Source organism: Neodiprion virginianus, chromosome 2, assembly GCF_021901495.1.
Source record: "Neodiprion virginianus isolate iyNeoVirg1 chromosome 2, iyNeoVirg1.1, whole genome shotgun sequence".
Classification (NCBI taxonomy): Eukaryota; Metazoa; Arthropoda; class Insecta; order Hymenoptera; family Diprionidae; genus Neodiprion; species Neodiprion virginianus.
In genome coordinates this window covers 22,173,755-22,199,020 of record NC_060878.1, presented here as the reverse complement: position 1 = coordinate 22,199,020, position 25,266 = coordinate 22,173,755, and the positions used below count along the sequence as shown (strand labels likewise).

The 25,266-nt window shown below is 36.3% G+C and overlaps 1 protein-coding gene across 1 annotated transcript in view; it reads left to right on the top strand.

The window, feature by feature from the left end:
• Window positions 1–230: 230 nt before the first annotated feature.
• LOC124298818 (gonadotropin-releasing hormone receptor) overlaps window positions 231–25,266 on the top strand; it is a 214,388-nt gene continuing 189,352 nt past the window's right edge. Inside the window, exon 1 of the mRNA XM_046751342.1 lies at window positions 231–3,015. Within this exon, the coding sequence (XP_046607298.1) occupies window positions 2,365–3,015 (651 nt within the window). The 5' untranslated portion in view covers window positions 231–2,364. The remainder of the gene's footprint in view (window positions 3,016–25,266) is intronic.

Genomic DNA, 25,266 nt, shown 5'->3' with positions numbered 1-25,266 from the left:
GATGTGCGCACGCCTGGTCAAAGCACGGTACGTCACGGCGTGGCGCTTGAACCTGCGAAAATCAAAGTTTACGCAGGTCAGGCTGGGGTTAGGCTCAGGTTGAGCAAGGTTGAATCAGGTTAGGTTAGGTCGGGTTAGGTTGGATCCGTAAGTTCGGCGGGACGTCGGGCTCGACGTTACTCCGCGATTCAACTTTCAGCCGCCGCGTCAGTCTGCGCGTGGAACTGAGCCGTGAGCCCACGGAGTTTGTCCCGTCCTCTTGAGTTCCGCATTCATCGGTTTAAGAGTAACCAGTAATCTCTTTTTCTTGAGAGAGTTTTTTTTTTTGCAATTTTTGCAATCGAAGTGTAAAACAATATTCTAAAAGTTAGTTCGTACCAGTTTGAAGATTGGTTCCAAAATAACAATAAAAATTTCTTTTTACGCAAATTAGACAACCAGAACAAATATTATAAAGTTGAAGTCTACGAATTCTCCGATTTAAAAAAAATTGTCAAAGAAAGAAAAAGAGGTATAGAAACCAGAGACTGAAACTGTTCTTGTTTCATGTTATTTTACCAAATTCCCAAAAAACTTTATAAACAATTTTATAAAAAATCTGCGTTAGTGATACACGTTCCAAGTGCGTCTGGCATACTCGGCTACACGAATTCTCATTTCAAAACTCTTCGAATTACTAAGGAAGTCCGAAGCCTTTATTTCATGAGAAGACCGTGGTACAAATTTCATCGGAGTCGGTGCCATATAGACGTCAATTGACACGCAGTAGAAAAGTTTTGCATTACTTCAGACTGCGTGGTGCAAGCAGTGCTGGAAGTTTGGTGTGAATCTAATCAAGTTTGACTTAACAAAACATTGTCTGCAATAATTTATTAAGCATTCGAAGACTTTTATGCACTGCTATCCATTTGCGCTCGATAAAGACATTAACGCTTTTTACACTCCTCGGCAACCGCAGCAGAATGTAAAATAAAAGTGAACCAATTATATCGCGAGTAAACTACCCACGTCCACCTTGAAATCGCGTTACGCGTAATTATACCTATTTCTGATGTCTGGTCCCTTCCGACTTATGTCAAGACGCTAGATCAGCGTATTAAGCATCTTTGAATGCCATTCTTACTACCCAGTATTATTTTATTATCAGCTTATTGCATAATTCCATATAGAAAGAGAAACGATTATCGCTACTGCAGCGAAGGTGCCCTGATCTCTTTTCTGCAAGCGTCATTCAAACCTATATTATCCACTTGTTGCGGTCGCTACGGGTAGCAGCCGACGGAGCTAAAAAAGAAAAGAAAAAGTTCGAGGGACGTTGGATTAAAAGTAATTTCAAGTAAATACAGCCAGAAAAACTGTGTGGTCAACTGGATACTAGATGAGCTCAAAGGGTTCTTTCTGCCTCTACCTCCGGTTGAGTTCCAGGCGCGTTTAGTCTTTGGAGAGACGTCCAGTTCTCTGAACCTTTCCGACTGTTGAACGAAAATTAAATCTTACTCTATTTAATCGGACACATTCTACAGTTTCTATGTAAAGCGATCAAGTTTCCAACAAGAAGTGACCAGGTGGCATTCGTTGCTATTTTTTAGTGAAATTTAGATTTTTTTCAAATCGATTTACTTCAATTTTGCATCCAACTATGCGGATTACCTCGAAACAAATATGCCTCGCCGTCTATTTCGTTCGATAATAAAATGAACCGGTGTGTCGGACCCGTTTGACAGCCTCGAAACTAGTAAAAAACCAGTTTAGCGGTAGTAGTAGACTAAACGACAAGAACGACGCCTTGCAGCTCAATCCAATTAATTGGAAGAGGTAGCTGATCAACTTGTAGTTACAGTAGAAAGTGAAGTGAATGCGTGTTTTGTGTAAACGTTAATGTCGCAGATGAACTGTGAGTAATAAAATATTTCTAGCGTCCCAAGTATGTACTCAACAATATCCAATCGACGACTGATTAGATAGCCAATATTTATCGGTGCCAATTTGCTAGGATCACGTGCTGCGAGTGACGCTATCAAATTAAAAAAAGGCGTCGAGAATTTCTTTCTGAGCTTAAGCAATTTAATTCTATGCTACTCTCAATATCTTGCTACGAGTCATTTCGACACCCATTTATCATAAAAAATATTTTGGTAACGACCTTTACAGAGAATATGCAAAGACGGTTGGAGATGCGTCATCCTCTCCTCTATTTAAAAGCAAAAAATTGTCAGTGAAATGAGAAATGAACATCTTTGCATATAATCACTTCCAAAGATTAACAGTAACATAAGCCCACTGTTACAGCAGCCAAGAGCATAGGGGTAAGAAAAAAAATCGCAAAAGGTGAAGACCTAAAGGCTGTGAGAGAAAGAGCAAGACATGAATGGCAGAAACTACGGTGAAAATCTATCGAAAGAGGTATTGAAGCTAATACCCTCCCATTTCATCAGCGCAAATAAATCCAGCACCATGCTGCCGCCTTGCGATAATTTCGGAAATGGAACTGTCGAGAACTACCAGCATGGCTGGGTGAATGTGACGGATTTTAACGCATTTGGCGTCGTTGGTTCGATGAACAACGTCAACTGCCTCGAACATGCTCCTCAGTTGACATATAGCGCCTACGTGAAGGCGGTGGTGCTCTCTGTAATGGCGGCGCTCAGTCTGCTCGCGAATGCCGCAACAATTTACTCGATAACAAAGAATCGGCGGAAAAGGCAGAGCTGCACCGCCATTTACACCCTAATTCTGCACCTGTCAGTGGCTGACCTATTGGTTACTGTTTTCTGCATCGCCGGCGAGGCGCTTTGGAGCTACACCGTCGCCTGGATCTGGGGTAATGCTGCGTGCAAGATATTCAAGTTCCTACAGATGTGGAGCCTGTATCTTAGCACCTTTGTACTCGTGTTGATCGGCGTCGATAGGTTCGTCGCTGTTAGGTACCCCATGAAGAGCCTCAATACTGCTCAGCGTTGCAGCCGGCTCGTGCTATTGACCTGGGTGGTTTCCTTCATTCTCAGCATACCTCAGGTGAGTTGGTTAAATCAGTGGCTAAAAGTCTTCAATTTTATTTGATTGACTGACTTGACCGTAGTTTTTAGAATAAAGTTTTACAAATGATATTATAACATTCATCGATATCTGATGTAGTTGTCGAAGTTACTAGGTGGTATACCGGTCCTCTCAAGATTACCAGAAGTTGAATTATGTGAAAACGTATACGTTAGACAAGCCCCAATGTTTTTTCCGTACAAATTTTTGTAATTTTGAATTTCTACAGAGGCACTTTAGGATTGGTACCAACGAAAATTGAATGCCTGCTATATTCGATAGCAGGAATTTTTCTCGTCAAAATAGAAAATCGAATGAAAAAAGCAGTAAAAAATAAAGATCTACGAAATACGTGACTTTAGTTCACTCCTTGACAGTATCTTTTCAGGACTAAATACCTCATAGAAATGAATAGCAAAACCCTATGCAAAACTTTGATGAGAACTTTCTCTCTACCTCATGGAATTTTCCGCTATTAATTTCATTGTGAAGAAAGTAACATCAATACTGCTGGCATGCGTCATTCGGTTCCATAACCCTCGTCCAATTGTGTAACTGAATCAATTGCTAAAGGAGTTTGACAGAGATAACTTGAAATTTCTGATAAAAAAAAGTATTTCTGCACAATCCGGAATTCGTGATACTGGTGCTAGCATAATCAGTTGAAGGGTAGAGAACGCAAGTAGTGTAAGTTAGTATGACCTAATTTTTCAGGACAAAAAAATTTGCTTTTGAGATTACTAGCAATTGTGATACCGGGAAAACTGTATTACTCTGCTTCGTTCTATGTCGTAACAATAGTTAAAGACCACTGTTGCTACTACACTTAGTCATTAATGAATTACAACGCTTACATTCTCGATCCCTCATTTACGCGATAAAAAACCAGGCTGTATCAGGTATCATCATTCTATGTGTTCTCAGTACGGAACAATCTTTCTGCAGTCGAGAATGTCAAATGTTTAAAAACAATGAGCAATCTGAAGCTTTAGTTTATGTGTCAGTTCAAAATTCCCTAATCAATGTCAAGAAAGTGTAAATAACAGTGTTATCGGACTCAGGAGTTAATTAATGTTTCCGGTTAAATTTTTACTTCAGGGGAAATGCGGGTAGACCCGGACACGTGAATGAAGTATACCAAAACATATAAATAACAGGTTTCCATGTTCAATATTACATCATTTATTAACTTCAGTATCGTTTTAATGACTTGAACAAAATAATAGATACTTTTCTCAATTGTGTAAATAAGAATAATAGAAAATCGTTACTCTTTAATTTGGGGCAATGGAATAAACGGGGCATAAAAGCCCCGGACACACATTTGAATGGCGATTAGACCGTTCTTTGGTTTCGCCAACGTTAAAATACCAATAGATATTGGACGATTTAATTTTGACACAGGCTTTGTGAACCCAATCGCTGCATTTTCGACTTTGAATCCAATCCTCTCCACACATGATGCCTTCTGTAGCTTCATGACGATCTTCAAGAGAGCAGGTTTGAGATTGTTTTGACGTTTTTTAGTTTGTTTCGATTCGTTTTTTTTTCTTTTTTGTTTATTTTCTTTCGTTTTCGGTAGTTTACCTTCGGTGACTGTGATTTTTGTTTCAAAATCATTCTTGTACGAAGAAGATGTTTATCTAACTTCTTTGCGGTTTTCGGGACCGTATTTTAAGAGGCTTTGCTGGCACATCAGAAAGATAATTGCTTAAAAAATCGGCTATACTGGATTAACTGGGTGTTTCAGAAGTAGGTGGTGTGATACGGCTGGTGGAAAGCTGGGTGATATCATTTTCTGTAACAAAAGACATCGATTCCTGAGCGATATCTGTCATTCTAAAACATACAGACTGTCGGAAGGAACCCGACAGACTTGCGTCCGGGGCTACCCGATAACCTCTATCCCATATTTTTATTAATAACGATCAATTTTTAAACGTGATCTAATATACAATGTTATAAACGTAAAGTACATGTAATATCCCATAATGCAATTAATAAGTTGATTAGTAATACTTACGATTTTTATATAAAAACCGTTGAAGTTAAATGAGCGCGCATGACAATTCTCGGCGGTGACGAACTTCACAAATACATTTTACCCGGTCACCGGTCATGCCATTATAAACTCTAATTTGTGTCTGCGCACTACGGACACGTTGACAAGTGTCGATTTGTTTACGTTTATATTTCAAGCATTTCGTACTTTAAGTGTCCAAGGATATCCGCTGTCCAGAGCTACCCGCACTTTCTCTACCACCTTCCGAGAAATCTTATTCATCAATTTTCAAACTGAAAAAATAGTGCATTGTGTACTATAGAGGAAAAGCAAGACTTTTGTAGCGAGCTTATTGACAAGTACTGAAAACATCGAGCGCATCATTGAATCTTCCCGCCTCTACGGTGCACACTATACTTTCGATCATAATACCATGCTTTTCAAGCTTTCATTCTAAAATGATTTCCACGAGATGCTGGAATTCAAGGGGGGGGAAAAAGTAAAAGAAGGGTCTCTTCTGGGTTGAAGCACCGACCTATAACAACACCACTATTGAAAAAAAAAAAGCGCGACTACAATATTATGCAAGAAGAAAAAAATTGCTGCAAAAAAAATGTAATGAAATAACGACTTGTCGATTCTATTATTTGAAATTTTCATTCATAATAAATAAACAATTACTTTGATGTTTTGGTGATGTTTCTTCAAACTATATTTATGAGTGAATACTTTGTTGCTTACCTAACATTATTTTTCCGGGGGTAACAGTCTAAATTTTTTTATGTTCTTGCGCTGGATCATTGGTATTATATTAGGCAGACTTGACTGAGGCAAAATGTTTTTATAACGATATCATGTTGCCAGTTTTTGATGAATATTTGAAAAAAATCTTCTGCATCAGTGCTTGACTTCCACGCACCTTGACGTTCAAGGTTCTGATATTTGGCCCGCTGTCGATAAACAATGTAGAAGAAATTCTGCAAAAGATTGCTCTGCGTAGGTTTGCAAGTTATTTAGATTCAAATAAACCGCAATTTGTTTTGGTATATTCAAAAACTTATGTATCCCAATGACTTACGACGTGCAATTGCCTTTTTAGCAATTTCACACTATTTGATTCCTCGGTATATCTTTTGGATGCAAGTTTACATGTAGTTTCACTATTCTGGCAAATTCTTCTGCGATAACAAATGTACATCAATACTGTTACTAGAATGTATTCTAAAAATCACTTTCATGTGTAAATACAGGGTGAGGCAATTGCGAAGTCGAGAATGGGAGGAGCTTATTTTATGAATTGGGCCGTACCCCTCAGCCAATATGGAGTGAGTCAATTGAAACTCCGAGAACAGGAAGAGCTTAGTTGTGTTAATATCAAAGTACGGTTCGAAGTGTGTACCCACTATGAATGAGAAACAATAATGAAGATATGGCAAGAAAGGAAAGATGACAGCACAAAATTTCAACAATTAGGTTCGTCATGGCATATGAAAGTCATGTTCACTCACAGACCTAGCATAGTTGAATAGGTTAGTCAGTATGTGCCAATAAAAAAGGAGAGCAATTTAAATACTGTATACTATAATACAAAGTACCATTTATTACTAATACAATTCTTGTTGCCATATTGTGACTTTATTTCTCATCACCACTGAATACCTGTATGTAGACTTCAAACCTTACTTTAATCAATATAACTGAGCTCCTTCCATTCTCGGAGTTTTAATCGACTCGCTCTAGATCGGCTGAGGGATACGACCTAATTTATCAACCAAGCTCATCCCATTCTCGGCGTTTCAATTGCTTCACCCTGTGTATCGTTACCTGAAGCCTCAGCCAAAATTCTTACGATTTCTTCGGATCAAAGCACCTTTACTTAAGAATCGAGATGACTGTTTTTTCACGAAATCTTTATTGTCAGATAATTGGCAATGGCAATTTGTTCTTTGATTTTCAGCGGTATCTTCATCATAGAATAAATGGTGGGTAGCATCCATGCTTTGCCCAACTCGTTGTAAAATGCCATCAATATTGATTTTGAAGTCAGTTTAGTATCGAGTTGACGCTTCCAATCGACAACTATATTGTATGCGGATTAATAAATCTGTTTCGACTTAGATGGCAATGAATAGTTTTTAAATCTTTCCACCAAGTCAAGATCGCGTGCCGTATTTTTCAACCACTTTTTGCTATTGCGTTTCTTATGAGGAAACTTCGGTGAAAAAAAAAGTACCGTATCTTTAGATCAATTTCATTGAAACTTGAATCATTTATTTACAACCCTCAAACTAGAATCTCATCCAAAATTCAGTTCAATAGGTCAAGTAATTCCAAAGTTATGCATTTTTTTCTAAGATTTCTGCGAAACATCCCTTGCCCATTAGGTTTCATCCTAGAAGGTAGAAATGTTTTGTGGATACATTTAATAATATAGACTAAAAATTGTTGCAGGGTATTTTTGATTAGAGATTTCTAAGTCATTAAAACTATTACTTCAACAGTTTGAAGTTTTTTCGCTACAATTTTTGGTATATTATAGGCTGTGAAGTGAGTTATATTCACCGGAGCTAAAATTCACAGCAGCAATTTCAAGATAATATGCCTAAGAATATATCTGCCAAAGGGCAAAATGATTGGACGAAACCTATGCGCACGTAATATTTTGAATACCTGAAAACACAATTCTGAGATAAACGCGATTTACATAAATTCAGATTCATGACCTTCTAGGAAGCAAATATAAAGTATGCAGACAATGAGTTATTTACTGTAGAGATAAAACACTTTGACTTAGTTGAATTTAACATTGATTTGGGTCATAAAAAATTGGGTCAAAAGTAAAAAAATTCGATAGTCGGATTTTTCTTTTTTCATGCCATTAATTAAATTGAATTCAAAATTCATCTCAGAATGTGAGTAATAATATTGATAAATAATGTATCGCACGTCAGTGCCTATCACTGTTGATTGATCTTCAATTCCATTCCTCGGTTTCAGTTTGTATCCAATCGGCTTCTCCGTATCTGTTCTGAGGTCAACCGTATTCTTACGCCGCGTCTTCCTCCAGAATCATTTAATTATCAATGAACTCGCTCCGGGACATAAAGGCAAAGAAAAACCCAATTATTGTATTGTGGAATAATTATTAGGGCTAGACAAATATTTCAATAATATATTGAGTAAATGAAAACGATCGACTAATATTTATCTTCCCCCACTGGAGTCTACTATACAATAGCGCACCTGAATTTAACTTGGGAGCTGACTGCTTGCAAATTAGTCCCGTGCAGAAACCGTTAGAATTCCCCGGCACCATACCATGTCCCTTGAACTGCTTCTGTTTTAGCCTTCTCCGCAGCGGTTATTTTTAATTATCACTGTTCGTCTGGCTTTCTTAGACTCAGTCGTTCCTTTCCATTCAGCCTTATGCTTCCGTCTGGCATCTCGTTGCTGGCTCATATTTTTTGCATTATCTGCCACCTTTTCAGACTTCACTGATATCTTTGCCTTTTGAGCATAGAGCGTTCTAAGTAGCATCTAGTTGGGCTGCGACAACGACACACACCTGGCAGTATTTTGAGAGTACCTGGTTATCTATGGCCAGTCCAGTAAGGATGTCGATGACTATTCTTACGCCATATAACGATGTAAGGCCTCGTTTGTGCCACGTACCATCGTAAGATACTGCAACGTTACGTACTACCCCACTCTTCATCGAAGGATCTATTACTTCATGCACTCTTCTAACAGTTTTTCTAACTTTCTCGAAAACTCTCGCTTCTAACTTCTCAGTCCCCGCAGTAAATTGGTGCACATGAAATTTGAAGCTACTTACAATAGTGCCTTTCATACCCATTACGATACAGAATTTTTCCGTCCTGAGTGCCCTAGTCCAACTCCGATGATTCCATCAACTACTCGCCTGTCTATTTCGAAGGGTGGCCTTGTCGAAGTGTCATTGGTTCGTGGGCTCGTGTAATTTTCACCTATTTTATAACTGCACTTGTAGCATTTGACGACGAGCGAGTGCTGATTGGATTCATTTTGAGAGACAGATCTCTTCAAAATTTACTTCGGAGTAATTCAAACCACGAGAAAACTTTGTGACAGCTCGTCAAATCTATCGTTTCAAAAAGTAGCATAGCAAACACATTCGCGGGGAATAACAACTAAACCATATAAATTTTTAAACCCAAATGGTTAGAGTATGTATCAAAATAACTTGTACGAGAGTTATCCGCAATCTTATTGACCGATGACGGCGCACAGGCAGCCGTTAACTTCGCGCTTTTTTATTTTCCAAAAATAATGGAAAGGATCAGCGGACTTTGGCGAAAATTGGTACTTAGACGGTTTTTGGATCACTGATCGCGAATACAAAGTCGGATTTTCACAAATTTCAAAAGCGGCTCCATTATGATAGTCAAAAGTTCAAAAATTTCTTTATCGGGCCAAAAAAAGGGTAAAAAAAGTATTGTATAAATAAGTAAAGTATAAAAGTTGGGGGACGGATGAAAAACGTTTTTCCGTAAAAAACCGAAAATCAATTTTTCGGTCATTTTTGACGAAAATTTCGCTGAATTCTTCCCTTAAATGAACTCATTTTGACTTAAATATAATATACAATATCTTGCATTACTTACTTTGAAACCTTGAGAGTGAGGTTATGTCAACGAACACATCCATCGTGATACGAATTTTCGCGTGATTTTTCAACGTAACAATTGATAGCAGCATCTCCTTGAAAAATACCGTGCGACGTACAACAATGACCTGTGCCCGTGAGAAATGCGCATGCATGGAGCACTGATTTGAATATTCTCGCGTACTATGAACCGAAGGTGCTCCTCTGTCCACTCCCCACCATTAATTGGTTTCAAGAGTCCATTAGACGCCTACTTCACTAACACACGCATCAGAAATCAAGGATACATGGTTGCATTGAATTAATAGATATTTATTGAGAAAAATGTGAAGACGTGTTTTGATGAAAATGATGGCATTGAACAACTTTTACCTACATTTAAGATTGTTTGATTCCTCGTACCATTGATCAGATCGGCCTCAACTGATGGTGTTGTATTATCTTAAAGACGTGAGAGACAATGAAACGAAAATTCTGCTGGTACAAAAATGTACGTCCATCATATTTGAGACTTTTACAACTACAGTTTTTTATCAAATTTTGATATCGACAGTTGGGAACGTTTCTAGGCAAGTTTTGAACTATCTTTTTCTTTCCTTTATCCCTGCCATGTGTACTCATGAAGGAAATCAGATCAATCGCAGAAATAAATTCTGAAGCAATTCATAAATTGATGAAAAATTTTGCCAACATAGTTACTTAGCGTACATCCTGTACGCCCTAGCATCGTACATGATCGTTTATCTTGTCGTCCTACAGAAGGCTTCTACAACGTACTATTTCAATCTAATTATATACGGCTGCTTGAATGCGGCGTGTATCTTTGGAATCCTTGGCTATACCTCATCCAAACCCCGAAACTGCTCGTTGTCAATCTCCCAGCTTGTAGAGCCTGCAATGTGCTGCTGGAGTAACGAAATTTCTATAACGGGGGCGCGGTTAACGGGCACTAATAAATGAGGTTGAGGCAATCCAGGCCTGCGAAATTCACCCCGGGCAGCGCGATTTTATATTGTTGCCAAAGTTACGAATCTCTTACCGCCATGATATTTGTGGTATGTAAAGTGTTTGGATGGAAGAATGTCATTCAGTAATGGAGTGTTTGTTGGCTACTTAAGTAGTGAAAAGAGCTTCAACTTGAGTTCGAACGTGTTAATTGTTGTCTTTAAAAAACCCTAATAAATTGGTTACCTACACGAGCCGGTCTGAAACTCGTTTCATTCTATTGATTATCAGCAATTACAGTAAATATGGTTATCAAAAGAGAATTAAAAAATTGTAATACTTCAAAACACTGCTATTCGTCGTGCGATCCCAAGCAGGTCTTTGGTATAGTTTTATAGAAAACAATAACTACGATATCGCCGAATCCTACTTTCTTCTGCAACTCTCAACGTGAGCTTACTACTAGTAGGAACTGGTTATTGGAAATAATGGTCAAACGAATACACCACATCTGTCGTTACCGTTTAGACTCGAGTGTGGGCCCTCCTCAGAAGGGATACGAAGATTTGAACCCTCATCGAAATTAAGACAAGCACAAGTGGTATAAACCTACATCTTAATCGCCGACCAAACTTTACCTCATCTCTTTAATTCGCACTGGGACGTCCAGCGTCTCCCACCTTTTTTTTGCGGCTTATTCTGTATTAAACTACTTTTGTAGTAAAAACTGCCGCGTTTGTTGGTTCTATATGGTCCCTGAAAAATTCCGAATCAAAACAAAATACAAAATTCATTTATTGCAAAAATAGCACACAAAAATAGCACATAAACAAATTGTCAATATTCGTATTTTTTCACGAAAGAAAGGCATTTTCAGCTGATCCACCATGTCAAATACCAATTTTTACACAAACCTAATACACACCGTAAAATTTAGCAGAATTTTTTAAAAAATTTTTCGCTTCGTAGTTTTGTTTATCGGCCATATTTGATCAGCCATTTTGAATTTTCAAATTTCGAGATCAGATTCTTAATCAGTGACTCCAAACACCCATGTATGCAATTTTCGAGTGAATCGCATGTAAGGAAAAATGTATGCATGAAAGGATTAAGTCTAACTGCTTGATTTAACTTTAAGTCAAGTCGACACTATGTTATGCTCGTAATGACATCTCGGATTGCTTTTGACCCCACTTGTCTCCTAGTCGCTGTTCGTCCACCCATGGTTTTCTGTATCGTCAAATTTTTGGCATCTTAATAATTTAACAAAACACGTAAAAGTGGGAGATCAGGATTTCGAAGGAAGTATGATAACGCATCCGTAACACTTCCATGATGTGGATGACTTTGTAGATATTAAAAAGATCGAAAGATTAAGGTAATCATTCCTTCTAGTGACGTTATGTATTAAATTCTACACGTGATTCCGAAGCCGATTAGCGTCGCATCTTTTATTTAGTTTTGCAGGTTACTCTGTTTTTCATTGTGTCGAAAATTTGAATTTGAAAATATTTTTGGATCTATGTGTACATTACCATTTAACGACGATGTCGTACAATGAGTATCATTGCCAATCCACGATGCATGTTTAGGACATGCGATATTAATTCTCTTAGTTTTTTTGACAATTAAAATATACATGTTCGTATGAAGAAGGCTTACACTCGGCTCGAAACGTTAACGACAGATGTGATGTACTTCAGAAAGTTTGCTTCCTCAAATGGAAAAAAATATGACAAAACCGGTTCAAAATCGACGTCCGACGGGTGCGCGACATCACCGAGCCGTAAATAAATTACCAGCATTGAGAAAAGCGAGGGTGAGTAAACGAGTTATATGAACCTCGGGCGACGTCACAATGCCGCAATGCTTATCTTTTCGTTATTTCACGCACACGACCTCGGTAAACACTGAAAAAACGCCCTCAAGTACCACGAGTTAACACCTGAAGAATAGCGTATTGTTTCACTATTGCCGAAAGTGGGCGATTTCTAATGAGTGTGAAGTTTTGCAGCATGAGCCGAAGCGAGCGAGTATCAGTTGTCACCTGGTGAACAATCACTTCCTCCCAAATGTCGGAACCAACAACACCTAGGACTGTAGAATATCGTTTTAAAGTTAGTAATCTGTTAATAACTATTGTAATCAATCTGCCATTCATTGAGTTACCTTGTTTGAATTTAGCTTAGTTTTATAACAATTTTAGTATTTAATGTAATATTTTTGCAACATAAACCAAATATTAATATATAATCTAAATTGAGAGACGTGAGATGACAATCAGTGAAATAACTGATTATTCGTCTATAAAATAGTAGTGTTACATTCAATTTAAACATTTAAATACTATACAGAGTGATAACAAACAATTTAGGGAAAAACATTAATTTTGTAAAATGGTTTCCTCGATTAGCTCTGAAGATGGTTGGCGGGCAGCCCAGCCGAATTGTCGGAAATATCACAAATATTCTATTGGCCTTACATCGACGACAACCTTATTTTATTTAAATTACAAACGGCCACAAAATCCACGACAAAACATACTATTATACCAATCCTATCGCTATTACACTAGTATACTATTATTATTATTCTTACACACTCCACAAGCTTCGATAATAGAACTTTCCAAGCATAGGTTGTTTTGGCAAAGTAGCGAGCTCGATAGTTCAAATCAAAGTATCGAATCGCGCTCATTACTGTCTCATTTCACTCGCTATTTAAAATCGTCCTCACATATATTATGTACTCAGGCTTCCGTGCAATATTTACCCTTTCGTCTCTACCTCAAATCTAGTCGCTTGCCGGTGTGCGCCTCGGAACAGATCATCTGTGTATTTCATGTATTGTTTACTGTTTCAAAATCATATCTGGGTATCATCTATGTATGTATTCTCTCGCCTATTTCAACCTCAGTTGTCTGTTTGATCTCTCACGATACAGATGGTATCGCTATATATCGGATCAATAAAGTATCTCATTTATTGTCAAATAAATATTATCGATCGTAATTATCGTCCCGCTTCTCCACTATCTATAGTCTGTCATCACTAGTTCGCGGATCCTACGTCAACAATCCAAATCTTTCACTATCTTTTCAAACACAGGTGGTGGTGAAATTGATGAGAAACCTCATGCTGAAAAAATGCGATATTTCTACAAGCAAGGTGTCATCCATAAAGGGGAGTGGGAGGGCGCAAACATTATTATGGAGTCTTATCTGGGGGATAAAGTCAGAAAATTTCTCTCGTAAGTGTTTTCAAACTGTCTATAAATACGTAACATCTATGCTAGTGTTCTGATAACACGTGTGATCTGCAGTGTTGTGGAAATTTTCATTAAAAAAATACGCTGATTACCGATTACTTTTGTTACGTCTAACTTCAGAAAAAATACGTTCATAAATAAAATTTTTATAGGGTGATTGAAATGAAATTGATCACAAGCTAATTTTAAAATGACCAATCGAAAACATTAAATTACTTTTTACCATTGTAATTGAAATTTACGCACATGAGAAAGAAATGTGATTCAATTTCTTCTATTGTTTACTCTTGTAGTCTTCATTCGTAACAACAACAACACTGACATTTGATAAAATTCTTTTCATAACCCTATAAATATAGGCTTAAATCACAACAGTATTTGTAATTGAATTTTTTTCAACCAACCATTATCATCAACAAAATCATTTTAATTGATTCTTGTTAATCACACGGGACAAAAATTAAAAGTTGTTAAGTTCATAATTGAGTTAAAAGTGCAGTTAAAAATTCGCTACGTCAGTCTTTTGTCGATGTTAGAGCATTTTTCTAGTGTGAAATATTGTCGTCATTCGTTAAACAATATTTCACCCTTATTCCGAAAATGCAGACAGTGATGTTTATATATATTTTATATATTATGTATCATTCACGATATTTTATGATTGATAAAATTATTTGGAGAAAAAATCTAATGAAAAAATTGTGGGGGGTGCATAGTTTACGGACAGTTTCTAATTACAAGATACTGTGTACGTAAGGTACGCCCTCATTGGCATATTTATTGGCCTGACTGTAAACCTTTTGATACAGCATAAGAATTGGCAAATTTATCCCAGAAGGTGAATGCTGAGTACAACGAATATCAAATTGTTTCCGCTGCATCAGACCAGTTGTTAGCTCCAAAACTTCTCCGTATTTTTTCAAGGCTGCTTATCAGCTCCTGAATGGAAAACCGATGAACGTTTTCAATGTCTGTAAATTGTCTCGTTTGATTCGTTTGTTCATTATATAATAGTGAGTATGCTTTTGTACGAAGCGATTTCATTTGGAATTCAAATTAAGAATCAGAGGTTCGGAATCTGCAATTATTTTATTCAAAGAAAATCATACAAGGCAAAGACGAGCGTTAAAGGCGAATGAAGTTATTTTTTACACCGTTCAGAACTTGCTCGAATTCCGAAATAGGTACCAGTAAATTTTAAGTTAGATCTGGAGCCAAGAGTTTGATTATGTTAATCGAATGCTGTGATTAGATGTGCGTAATATATGCGTCGAACAATATGATAAATTGATTCTAAACGGCAATTTCAGACTGGTATATCGATATAGAAAACGAAATAACTTTCAAGTATTTATTAGGTTTTTCATGAGAATGATGTTGACGGTATTGTTCGTATAATAATACAGCTATTATCTAATGATCGTCGAAATTCGGTCACTATCGAGGACGTGATCGATTATTCTGATTTATTATAAATAACTGACGGTTATTTTATCCTACATTTTTTTTTTTATTAGCTCACTCATTAAGCAAATTAACAATTCATTGGATAATACAGAAAAACCACGGATCAGTGGTCATCATTTGATGTTTTTCACGGCACTTTTTATCACCTTGCTAACTCATTCTATTACTGAGAGTACCATCGAGTATGCTGAAAATCTTTTGTCGTTAACACGATTTTTTTTAATTCAATAGTTTCATCATTTTCAACAAAATTGTATGCTATTGCATTATTTTATTCGTTTTATAGTAATTTATGTAATGCTTATTATCAAAGTCGTATAAACTGTGTCAGAGTGCTTCGAATTTTTAAAATTTCGACATTGCCGTCCTAAGCTTACGTTAAAGAATAATAGGGCATGCCAATTTTCTATTCGCATCATTCAAATTTAAAAGTTTTTTAATCCAGTCAGATATTGAATTTTTGAATTTTTCTATAGAAGCATACGTTCAAACATAACAAACTGGCAACTGCTAATTTCCATGCTCATAATTTAAATGCAAGGGCGTGTCAATTTTTGATATTTTTATGAAGCCACTTCCAGGAACATTGCGGGAGTTTGTCATGACAAACAGACTATAAGAGTATAAGGATTCATTAAGATTAGGAAAAATCTTTTTTCAACAAAACCAATATTTTTCCTTTCACCGTAAATAATGAAAAGTGAATAGAATTACGGAGATTGGTGAATCAAATCTCAATTTTGTTTGTTAATTTGATTACGAGATAATCTAACAGAAAATTTATCAGGTTTGAACATTTGTAAGCTACAATGATTTTCTCAGAAATGTAAGAAACATGAATACTTTAGTTGCAATTAGTATATTTTTGAAAAATTCAACATTCACTGATACCGACATCATAAGAAGATGATCTCCCCAACAAAATAAACTATCGTGAAATGAAATCGTACGAATCTATCGGATTTTTAAGCACCTTATAGCACAATTGAATAAAAATATAGTATCTAGACTCTATTTTACAGTTTTTAATTTTTCTTGCCCTTTTCATTCACGGTAAAATCTTCGTAGCTTGCAAATATGTGAACTTGATGAATTCTCCACGTGCGGATAACTTGTAATCAAATAAGCAAAAACGAATAGATTCACAAATCGACAACTTCGTAGCCAGGAGCTGAACATTCGATTCCTAGTACCGCGTTTGACTCCGACGATAAATGGACAAAGAATAATAATAGCATGGGAAAAAGAGGAAAAAGGTTTTATTCCACTTATTGATTCGCCTCGTCCATTGCGGCTTGTGAGTGTCGTGCAGTGGATGACGATTAAATAATTCGATACACATTACTCGCGGTGGTAATCGACGCTTTAATAAGAGCTACGAAGGCACCGATATTGAATGGTAATGCCTTATAGTCTCTCGTTTCTTATTGCCGAAACATTAAAGATTCACGACGAAATTATTGCTACCAACAATCAATTTGATCTCACACGTTTCGTCGCTCATGCAATTCTTGGAGGAACTAAAAGCATTTGCGGGTTTCCTTTCACCTTTCCGGATTTCTTATATGCCTTACAAAGTGCATTGTTTTCAATCGTAAGATTAAAATCTAATAAAAATTAAAATAAATTTAGGCTTCATAGATATTTAAAGCCCTCTCCAATGTGTGCATTTAAGGGTGTTACAACAAAAAAAATTTTTTCTTTAACGTGCTTCAAAATTCAAATTTCGGTAGAGCATCTCAAATATAATATCTCAGCCAAGTATTAGCTCTTAATTTTGATATTTAGAGGTACCTATTTTGTTTCTTCCATTTTCCATTTCAATAGCATGTAAAAAAATCGGAAATTTAAAAAAGAAAAAAATATGCTTTTGAACGGTTTGATATATAAACCGTCTGAAAAAAAATTCTTGCAGGAAATTTCACGCTATGTAAAAAAAGTACTGAGATAAAATTTTCTTAACTCTAACTGATTCAGAGATATTAAAGATTACTGAGTGTTTATAGGTGAATATCTCTTATTTGGTTAGAGGTAGTAGAATTCTACCTTTGTACTTTTTTATAGAGAGTGAAATTTCCCAGAAGAATCTGTATTTAGATAGTTTATAAGTCAAGCCGATTACGAGAAAATAATTCAAAAATTTTCCGATTTCGTTTACGTCTTATTTAATCCTAATAGGTCAAACCTCAGTAGAATCGCATAACGGTCACACGGGGTCAAATTCACTCCAAACGTAATATTTTGCTTGAAAAATGAGTTCTAGACACCTGAAAAAAATATTTAAGTATTTGTTTAACGTTCGCAGAACAAGCTTTTTAATTTTCCTAATCTGAATTGATTGTCTTTGCAAAATATTTGGGGTGAAATTGATCCCCTGTGACCTTTTAGAGTTAAGTGGAAAATGGAAAAAAATAGGCACCTCTCAATATCGATACTAAGAGCTCATATTCGGCTGAGATATTCTATTTGAGATCCTCGAACGAAATTTTGATGAACATTTGAAAGAAAAAAATTATTGATTGGAATATCCTAGTGCGTCTGTACATATATATGCACTGTGCAGCCGCTTTTCTATGAAATGGATAGCGACCGATGACTTCTGCCTCGCTCGAATTTAAAGCTTATGCTTTCAACTTATCACGGAATTTGTAAAATTTTCACGCTTCTTATTTATGAACCTCGTTAATTGTTCCCCACTCTATAATGAAAAGGTGTTGATTATGGGTAACGTCGCGTTGAACGCGACCGAATTTCAACCCGTAGAGTAACCTGTGTCAAACTAATTGAAGATGAAGGATATTAAAAATTTAAATACCTTCCCGGCATACAAAATTCTCTATTCCTTCCGTAAAATTGATTTCACCTTGTTCCGAATGAATGACAATTTATACATCACACGGATGTGCAATAAGCTCTACAATAACTACACAATATCCGCAGCAGACTGTTATGCTTGATCTATCACAGACACGTGTACGAGTTACAGAATAAAGATTAACATATTTGACATTGATAAACTACGAATCGGATATTTATGGGAGGGTCAACGTAGAACGCAAAACTGCGTCGATTTTGATCATTTATTGGAGGGTAAGACATTTATATATCTTTTCAGGGTCATAGATACTTTTTATCATATAATTCTAATTTTCGATTATCTGAAATGGTCTGCGCAGAAAATTCATTAGTATATGGGCAGATTCATTACTTTTCGCCGAAAAGTTGCGGGGGTGGGTCACCGATTTGGCTGCAGTTTTTTTTTTCTCGAAACCAGGTCCGAAAAAAAGGTGATCATGAAAATATGTGCTCGATGCGCCAAAATCCGGCCGCTGGAGAATTGTTGGAAATCAAAGGATGCTTGACGGCTTATATTTGTCGTTAAGGTATATTCTGATGATATCTGCCCTATTTTTGCTTGATCGCTTTCATTTCACTGAGATGTCGCTACATAAAGATTTTTGAAAAACCGCTGTTCTTGAATAGCTAGAACATTTTTCTATCAGTTCATTATTGCTGAAATAATGATAATTAGCTAAACGGGAGGCCATAGAACAAAAAAATTCCAAACTTTGAATCAGCCAAACACATATTTATGTTGATAATTTTTGGTCCGCCCTAAGTTCGTTAATCGGGCATAAGTATCATAAAAACATGTCGTAAATATGAGCTTGATCCGTCAAATAGTTTTTGCGTAATCGTGTACACCGATCTTCAAGTCGTTGAAGAAATAAGTCTCAAGATAATCGCGTTTAAAGTTCCGAGAAGAAAAAAACGTATGATTCCGCGGCTTACCGACTAGTCAGCTATACCAGCACCAGCCTTCTTCCAAAATCACATGGATGAATGCATATATTTCTATGGGTTTCTTTCTATTATTGAATAGCTGTTATGAGATGACTCACCTTTTTACATGGTGCCAATTGTCCAAATTCACTAACTGCGTCGTATTATTCTACAGGCTTCAAACTATAAATATAGGCATTAAAAAAAAATCATACTATGAAGCCTCTATATAAAGTGCCCCTTTACCAGTGATGTAAGAAAAACATATCACAGGCACAGCCTAGAATGTGTAGGAAACAGGAGTTTCATGTGGCTTACCTCGATGGGGCCAGCGTAAAAACTTTCGACTGGAATGCGTTTCGAGTCCCGGAAACATTAACAAACAGAAATTTTTTATGTTTTACATTTGTTATGCAATTAAGAAAAGCCCTGTCAATTCGGTCATTCGGTCTCCAGATCGAATCGGATAAAAAATTGTTCACTAACAAAAATGTTTATTGTGCTCGATTCCAATCCGCGAAATTATTTCACGTGGATCACTGTGTGATACAACAAACATCTTCTTGTTACCTGCACCTTTAACGAGATCGATAAACATAGATTTTTCCCCGAAAGTTTAATATTGAGTCGACTATTCGCTTCACGACCTGCGAATTTTAGTTGTTGAATCGAGAAATGTAAGAAAATATAGTCACCATTAATTTTCTCCCGTCAACCAAACGGTCTGCATTTAGTGTGAAAAAATATTCTATAGTTTCAGCGTTGATTTTCTAGGACTATATGTCCGTACGTAGCATCTGTAACCGAAACACGAAGAACAAACAAATAGAAAACAACTTCGAAAAGAAAGAAATTTAGCAATAGTATAACTCGTTCTTGCAGTACACCGCAATGTGTAGTCAGGTTAATAGGTAGACAGCTGTATCTATAATTATATAAGCATAAATGCAACACACATATATAACGATAACATGCCATAGTTATTGGATAGCCGTAGGGCTATTTAGCAGCACGTAAGAAATGAAATTAATCACACTTGTCGTCTGCTGTATAATCGCTAGTAACCATCAGAGTGAGACAAGGTAAGACTGTCAAATGATGTTAATAAAATAAAATGATATAGAGTATAAATGCTGAAAAAATTGCCCATTTAAGGAGGACGGGTATATACCGAGGCCACACATCGACGTGCTAAAATAAGATTAGGAAAATAAAAAATTGGAAGTCTGAAAAAAAAATTGTTCGCAAGTGTAGTACGATAAAACATTAAGGATAAACTTCCGTTTAGAACATACCTCCGATCGATCTGAAATTTGGTATACTTATGTATTTTGATGCGCTGATCAAGAATATCATACTCAAAACACCCGCAAATTCGATTTTCAAGGTCAAATCAATTTTTTTTTTTTTTTGTATGTGTGTGTGTGTGTGTGTGTGTATTTGGTATACTTATGTATTTTGATGCGCTGATCAAGAATATCATACTCAAAATACCCGCAAATTCGATTTTCAAGGTCAAATCAATTTTTTTTTTGTTTTGTGTGTGTGTGTGTGTGTGTGTGTGTTTGGTATACTTATGTATTTTGATGCGCTGATCAAGAATATCAAACTCAAAATACCCGCAAATTCGATTTTCAAGGTCAAATCAATTTTTTTTTTTTTTTTTGTATGTGTGTGTGTGTGTGTGTGTGTGTGTGTATGTATGTGTGGGTTTGTTTAGATTTGGGTTTGGGTTTTTCCTTATATTTGTTGCAATAAATGTGAAAAACATTTAAAAAATCGATTTTTTATCGATTTGACCTTGAAAATCGAATTTGCGGGTGTTTTGAGTATGATATTCTTGATCAGCGCATCAAAATACATAAGTATACCAAATTTCAGATCGATCGGAGGTATGTTCTAAACGGAAGTACACCCAAACAATTTACCGCGGTATAAATGTCGCTACGTTTAGCTCTGCAGACATGCCTAATTAATTATGACGGTATGCAAGTACGTTGGACGTGTATTTTTATAAAGCTACGAGCAGGCGCGAATTAAATAATGCAAACACTCCAGATATGTAGGCCTATTAACAAAGAATATAGAATAGTTTATACCACAAGGTCGTTTGTGAGATTACTGAGTTTCTAGTAATTGCAAATTATCTCCTACATGGGCGGTTCCAACGTTCTATTACAAAACAAAGTTATCAGTACACCCATTTGTAGTACCAGCTACGTATTTATTGAAATATAAAACTGTAGGATTTTATTATTGACGCTGCGAATCATTCGACTGAGCTACCTACAATTTAATATTCGAGACTTCGGATGGGGATTCAGCACTAGATCTTAGATCTAAACTTTTGCTGATATAATCGGTGTCACCATTTCCAGCTAACTTTCACTGTATGAATTGACGAATTACGATTCTTACTCAAGTATGCGCTAAAATGTATGCAAAGTGTCGGACTTGTATCTGAGATATTATCACTGAATTATAAAAGTAGCAACTATTGACTCTGCGGCCATTCTCCCTCATAACATAGGTACTCAATTCAACAGATCGCGAGGCTGTCATTTGGTTGAAAGGATGTACAATGTACATAATAACAACTATACGATATCATAGTTATTAGAAAAGCCAATTTCTATCACATTCTTTTAAATCTTAGTTAACAAAATGAAAAAATTAACTAACAGCACCATAGCTTGCTCAACATTTTCTATGAGTTTATAATATTTGTAATCAACACGAAACAATCAGGTGATCTCTATTATTCTGCTATATTACGTAAAAACATCTGCGCCGGATCGGATCTTCTTCTGTTTTCTTGCTTACTGATTTTGTTCTTGGCCTACGAAGGAAGCAATTCAGGGCCAGTAATTCACTCGCGTTTTCGACAAATGCTTTGAATGGACTATGATAAGTTACATATACTTCAAAAAAAGTCATTCCATAACCGAATAAATGCGTGCGCAGGATCGTTGCCAACAAACCAACAAAATTCAAAAAACTATTTATCGAGATGAGCGCTATTTTACTATTATTAGTGATAACGTAATATTTCGAGTTCAAAGACTACGTGTCGTACTGGCTCTGCCGATATCTGACTTTTTGTTAGTTAACCAAACTCTGCCATGACTCAAAACAACGTGGATAAAACTGCTGGTTTTCAGAGCTTGAACTGATTATTAGCACAAAACGTGAAATACAATCACTGACGTGGAGCACCATATCGAAATATGACAATATGACTGGTCTTCGTGAGAATGGAATGTAAGTAGTGAAAAGCAAAATGTACCAAACCTTTTCGCCCGTCACCCTCTTCTGACACGTGATGAACAGCACTTTTGAAGTAATTAAGGTAAGTGGACCAATTATTGATACACTTGGACCCAATTATTGAACCTTATATTTTCCAAAATTATAAATTGTCGGCACAAATTGTGAATTTCTAGATGACTAAAACCAATTGCTAGAGGGTTAGACACTACAAATTTGTTTCTTGGTAATTTGAAAACTAAGGTTCAAACAGATACAACCAAAAAGGTCGATAACTGGGACACTTACCTCGGGCCACTTTCCCGTTTTCACTTGAACATACAATTCCTCCGTATATGCGTATACTATATTATCTGCGCGTGTAATTCGAGCCTCAAAATCACTGATATTAAATTGGTCTGGTATGGAACAAGCTAAGTAATTCTAATACGTTTGTGTATACTCGTTCGTTCATCTTTAGAATCAATGACGTTAGCAACCAACTTCTGCGTTTTTTTTTTTTTTTTTTTTTTTTTGGAATAGCATACGCATAAATAAAAGAAAACCCAGTAATGCGAATAACCTGTAAGGTGCATTTGCTACGTGATTGAATCTCATTATTACCCCCATCATTGTATATTACACAGAATTTTCCAAAAAAATGTGCCCGAAAACAAGCAATGCGAACAGAAAAGTGCATATTTGTTATAGAGAGCGGTGCTTGCATATTTATGAATTCATCGATCAATTTATATTCACCTTATCATCATCATTTATGTTATTATGCTTCTGTCATTTTACTCGAACGCTTCGGTATTTTACATTTCCTCGCTGCTAAATATAACTATTAATTATATCTAGTATAAGAGATAAACATATACTAATCGCATGGCTCCAGGCAAACTATCAGTATCCGGAGTGCGGTTGAAAAACGCCCGCAGCGAAATAACATCTGAAGAAGATTCATCAACACCAGCCGCAAATCGACCGCAATCAAATTATATGCGGAATGCATAAAAATTAACGAATCGTCATTCAACGACGATTCTTCGATCGAATATTATTGTGCTTACAGCCGAAAGACGAAAACGCGAACTTTCACTTCGCGTTTTGTGTACACGCTGACGCATCTGACATCTGTGATTATCATTACATGACGGAATCAGCATTATTAATATCAATCAGGATGAAAAGTCACTGGTAAAAAATATGTTACACCTTATTTCGTGAAGTCGCTATAAACAGAAATATTTGAACAAAATAACTCGTGCCATTGCGCAAAACCGTTCAAAATATACACATATATTTCCCCACCTGTTATTTATGGTTTTGTTGTATAGAATTTAATTCCATATTGATGCATTGGCTGATTGGCATCTACTATATCCTTCAAGACTCGGTGTGTTGCGTCTATTAAGACGGATTTCCTGATTTTCGACCTTCTATGGCCAATGCATTTTAACAGCCGTGATCATCGACCTTCCAATAAATTCAACTACGAGTGAGAGGGGGAGCCGGCAAAGGCATAATATTACTTTATGTGGCATGCCCGTAAACTCGGTGTTTTTAGGTGAGGATATGTTGTTGCGTTCAGTGTTGAGTGCAAGCCACAGGCAGGGACGAAGGCGAGCCGAAGCGCAGCTGACGGCTCCTACTCAAAACGTCATTCGGACCAAAAACAGTTTACGGATGCATCGTATATTCCTCTTTTTTTTGACACACGCATGAAAAAGTCACTTGCATAGCCTATTTTGAAGATTGATTAATACATTCAGCAGCAGATTGCTTCTCAAAATGACGCTTTGTAGTAAAATTGTTCGTATATTGATTGTACAACAATTAACATCGGAGAAAACTTAATTTCCCAGCGATCCCTGAAAAAGTGTTGAAAAAATTATTCTTACTGTTAGTCACATTCTAACATTCCATCCTTCGATTCCTACTGCATTAGGATGAAAGTGAAACTGCAGCTAAGGTGAAATTATGCAATTTTCGTTCCATTTGCCCGCAAATTTGGCATTACGCGTCTGTTTTCAGATCGGATAAAGTTTGTTTTTAAGTGCTAGCTCAGAAACCTTATCCGGTCTGAAAACAGACGCGTAATGCCGAATTTGCGGGCAAATGGAACGAAAAATAGAATACGCGGCTCGCGCCGTAATATGCTATTCTAAGCTAAGCTGCTCCCAAGTCTCTACTCTATTAATTAATCTTTCAAAGACAAATTCTTTTATTTTAATCGTCTTATTTATGAATGATTCAATTTTTCAAAGCAGATTTTGGGAAATTTACTATTCTCCATTTCGAATACTTTCTTGAATACGGTCGAATGCCAATTCAAATAATGTAACCTCGATTCTATCCAACCCTACCTCTGCTCTCACTGCATAGTCACGTGCATTTGATGGGAGGGCAAGTAGTTTCTGAGAAACGAGTTCTGTAATTTGTTTAATTCATCAATACGTGCTATGCTCTAAATTCGGATGGCATAGAGATGCGTTGATGAAACTAATGCACTGACTAGTTTTTTACACGTATCTAGGATTAATAATATTTATTCTATTAATTAAGTTCACCGTTGAATAGAATGTATTTCTAGTTCTGTTACGTATTTTTTTTTTTTTTTTTAATATATATAGGTTTGTTGAATAAGCCTGCTTGTGAGAATACAATTCCTAAATTTTCATAATTCTTATCTAATATTCTATCTCGTTTCTGTTAAACAAGTGGAGAGGGGGGTTGCTTTCTCTTTTGAGCCCTCCTTTGAAAAATACCGTCTCTTTTGTTCTTCTGACATGGAGATCCAACTGATTCGTTAAAAAATATTCACATAAATACTTTAATAATTTTGTTCAAGATAGAGGAGGAGTCCGATATG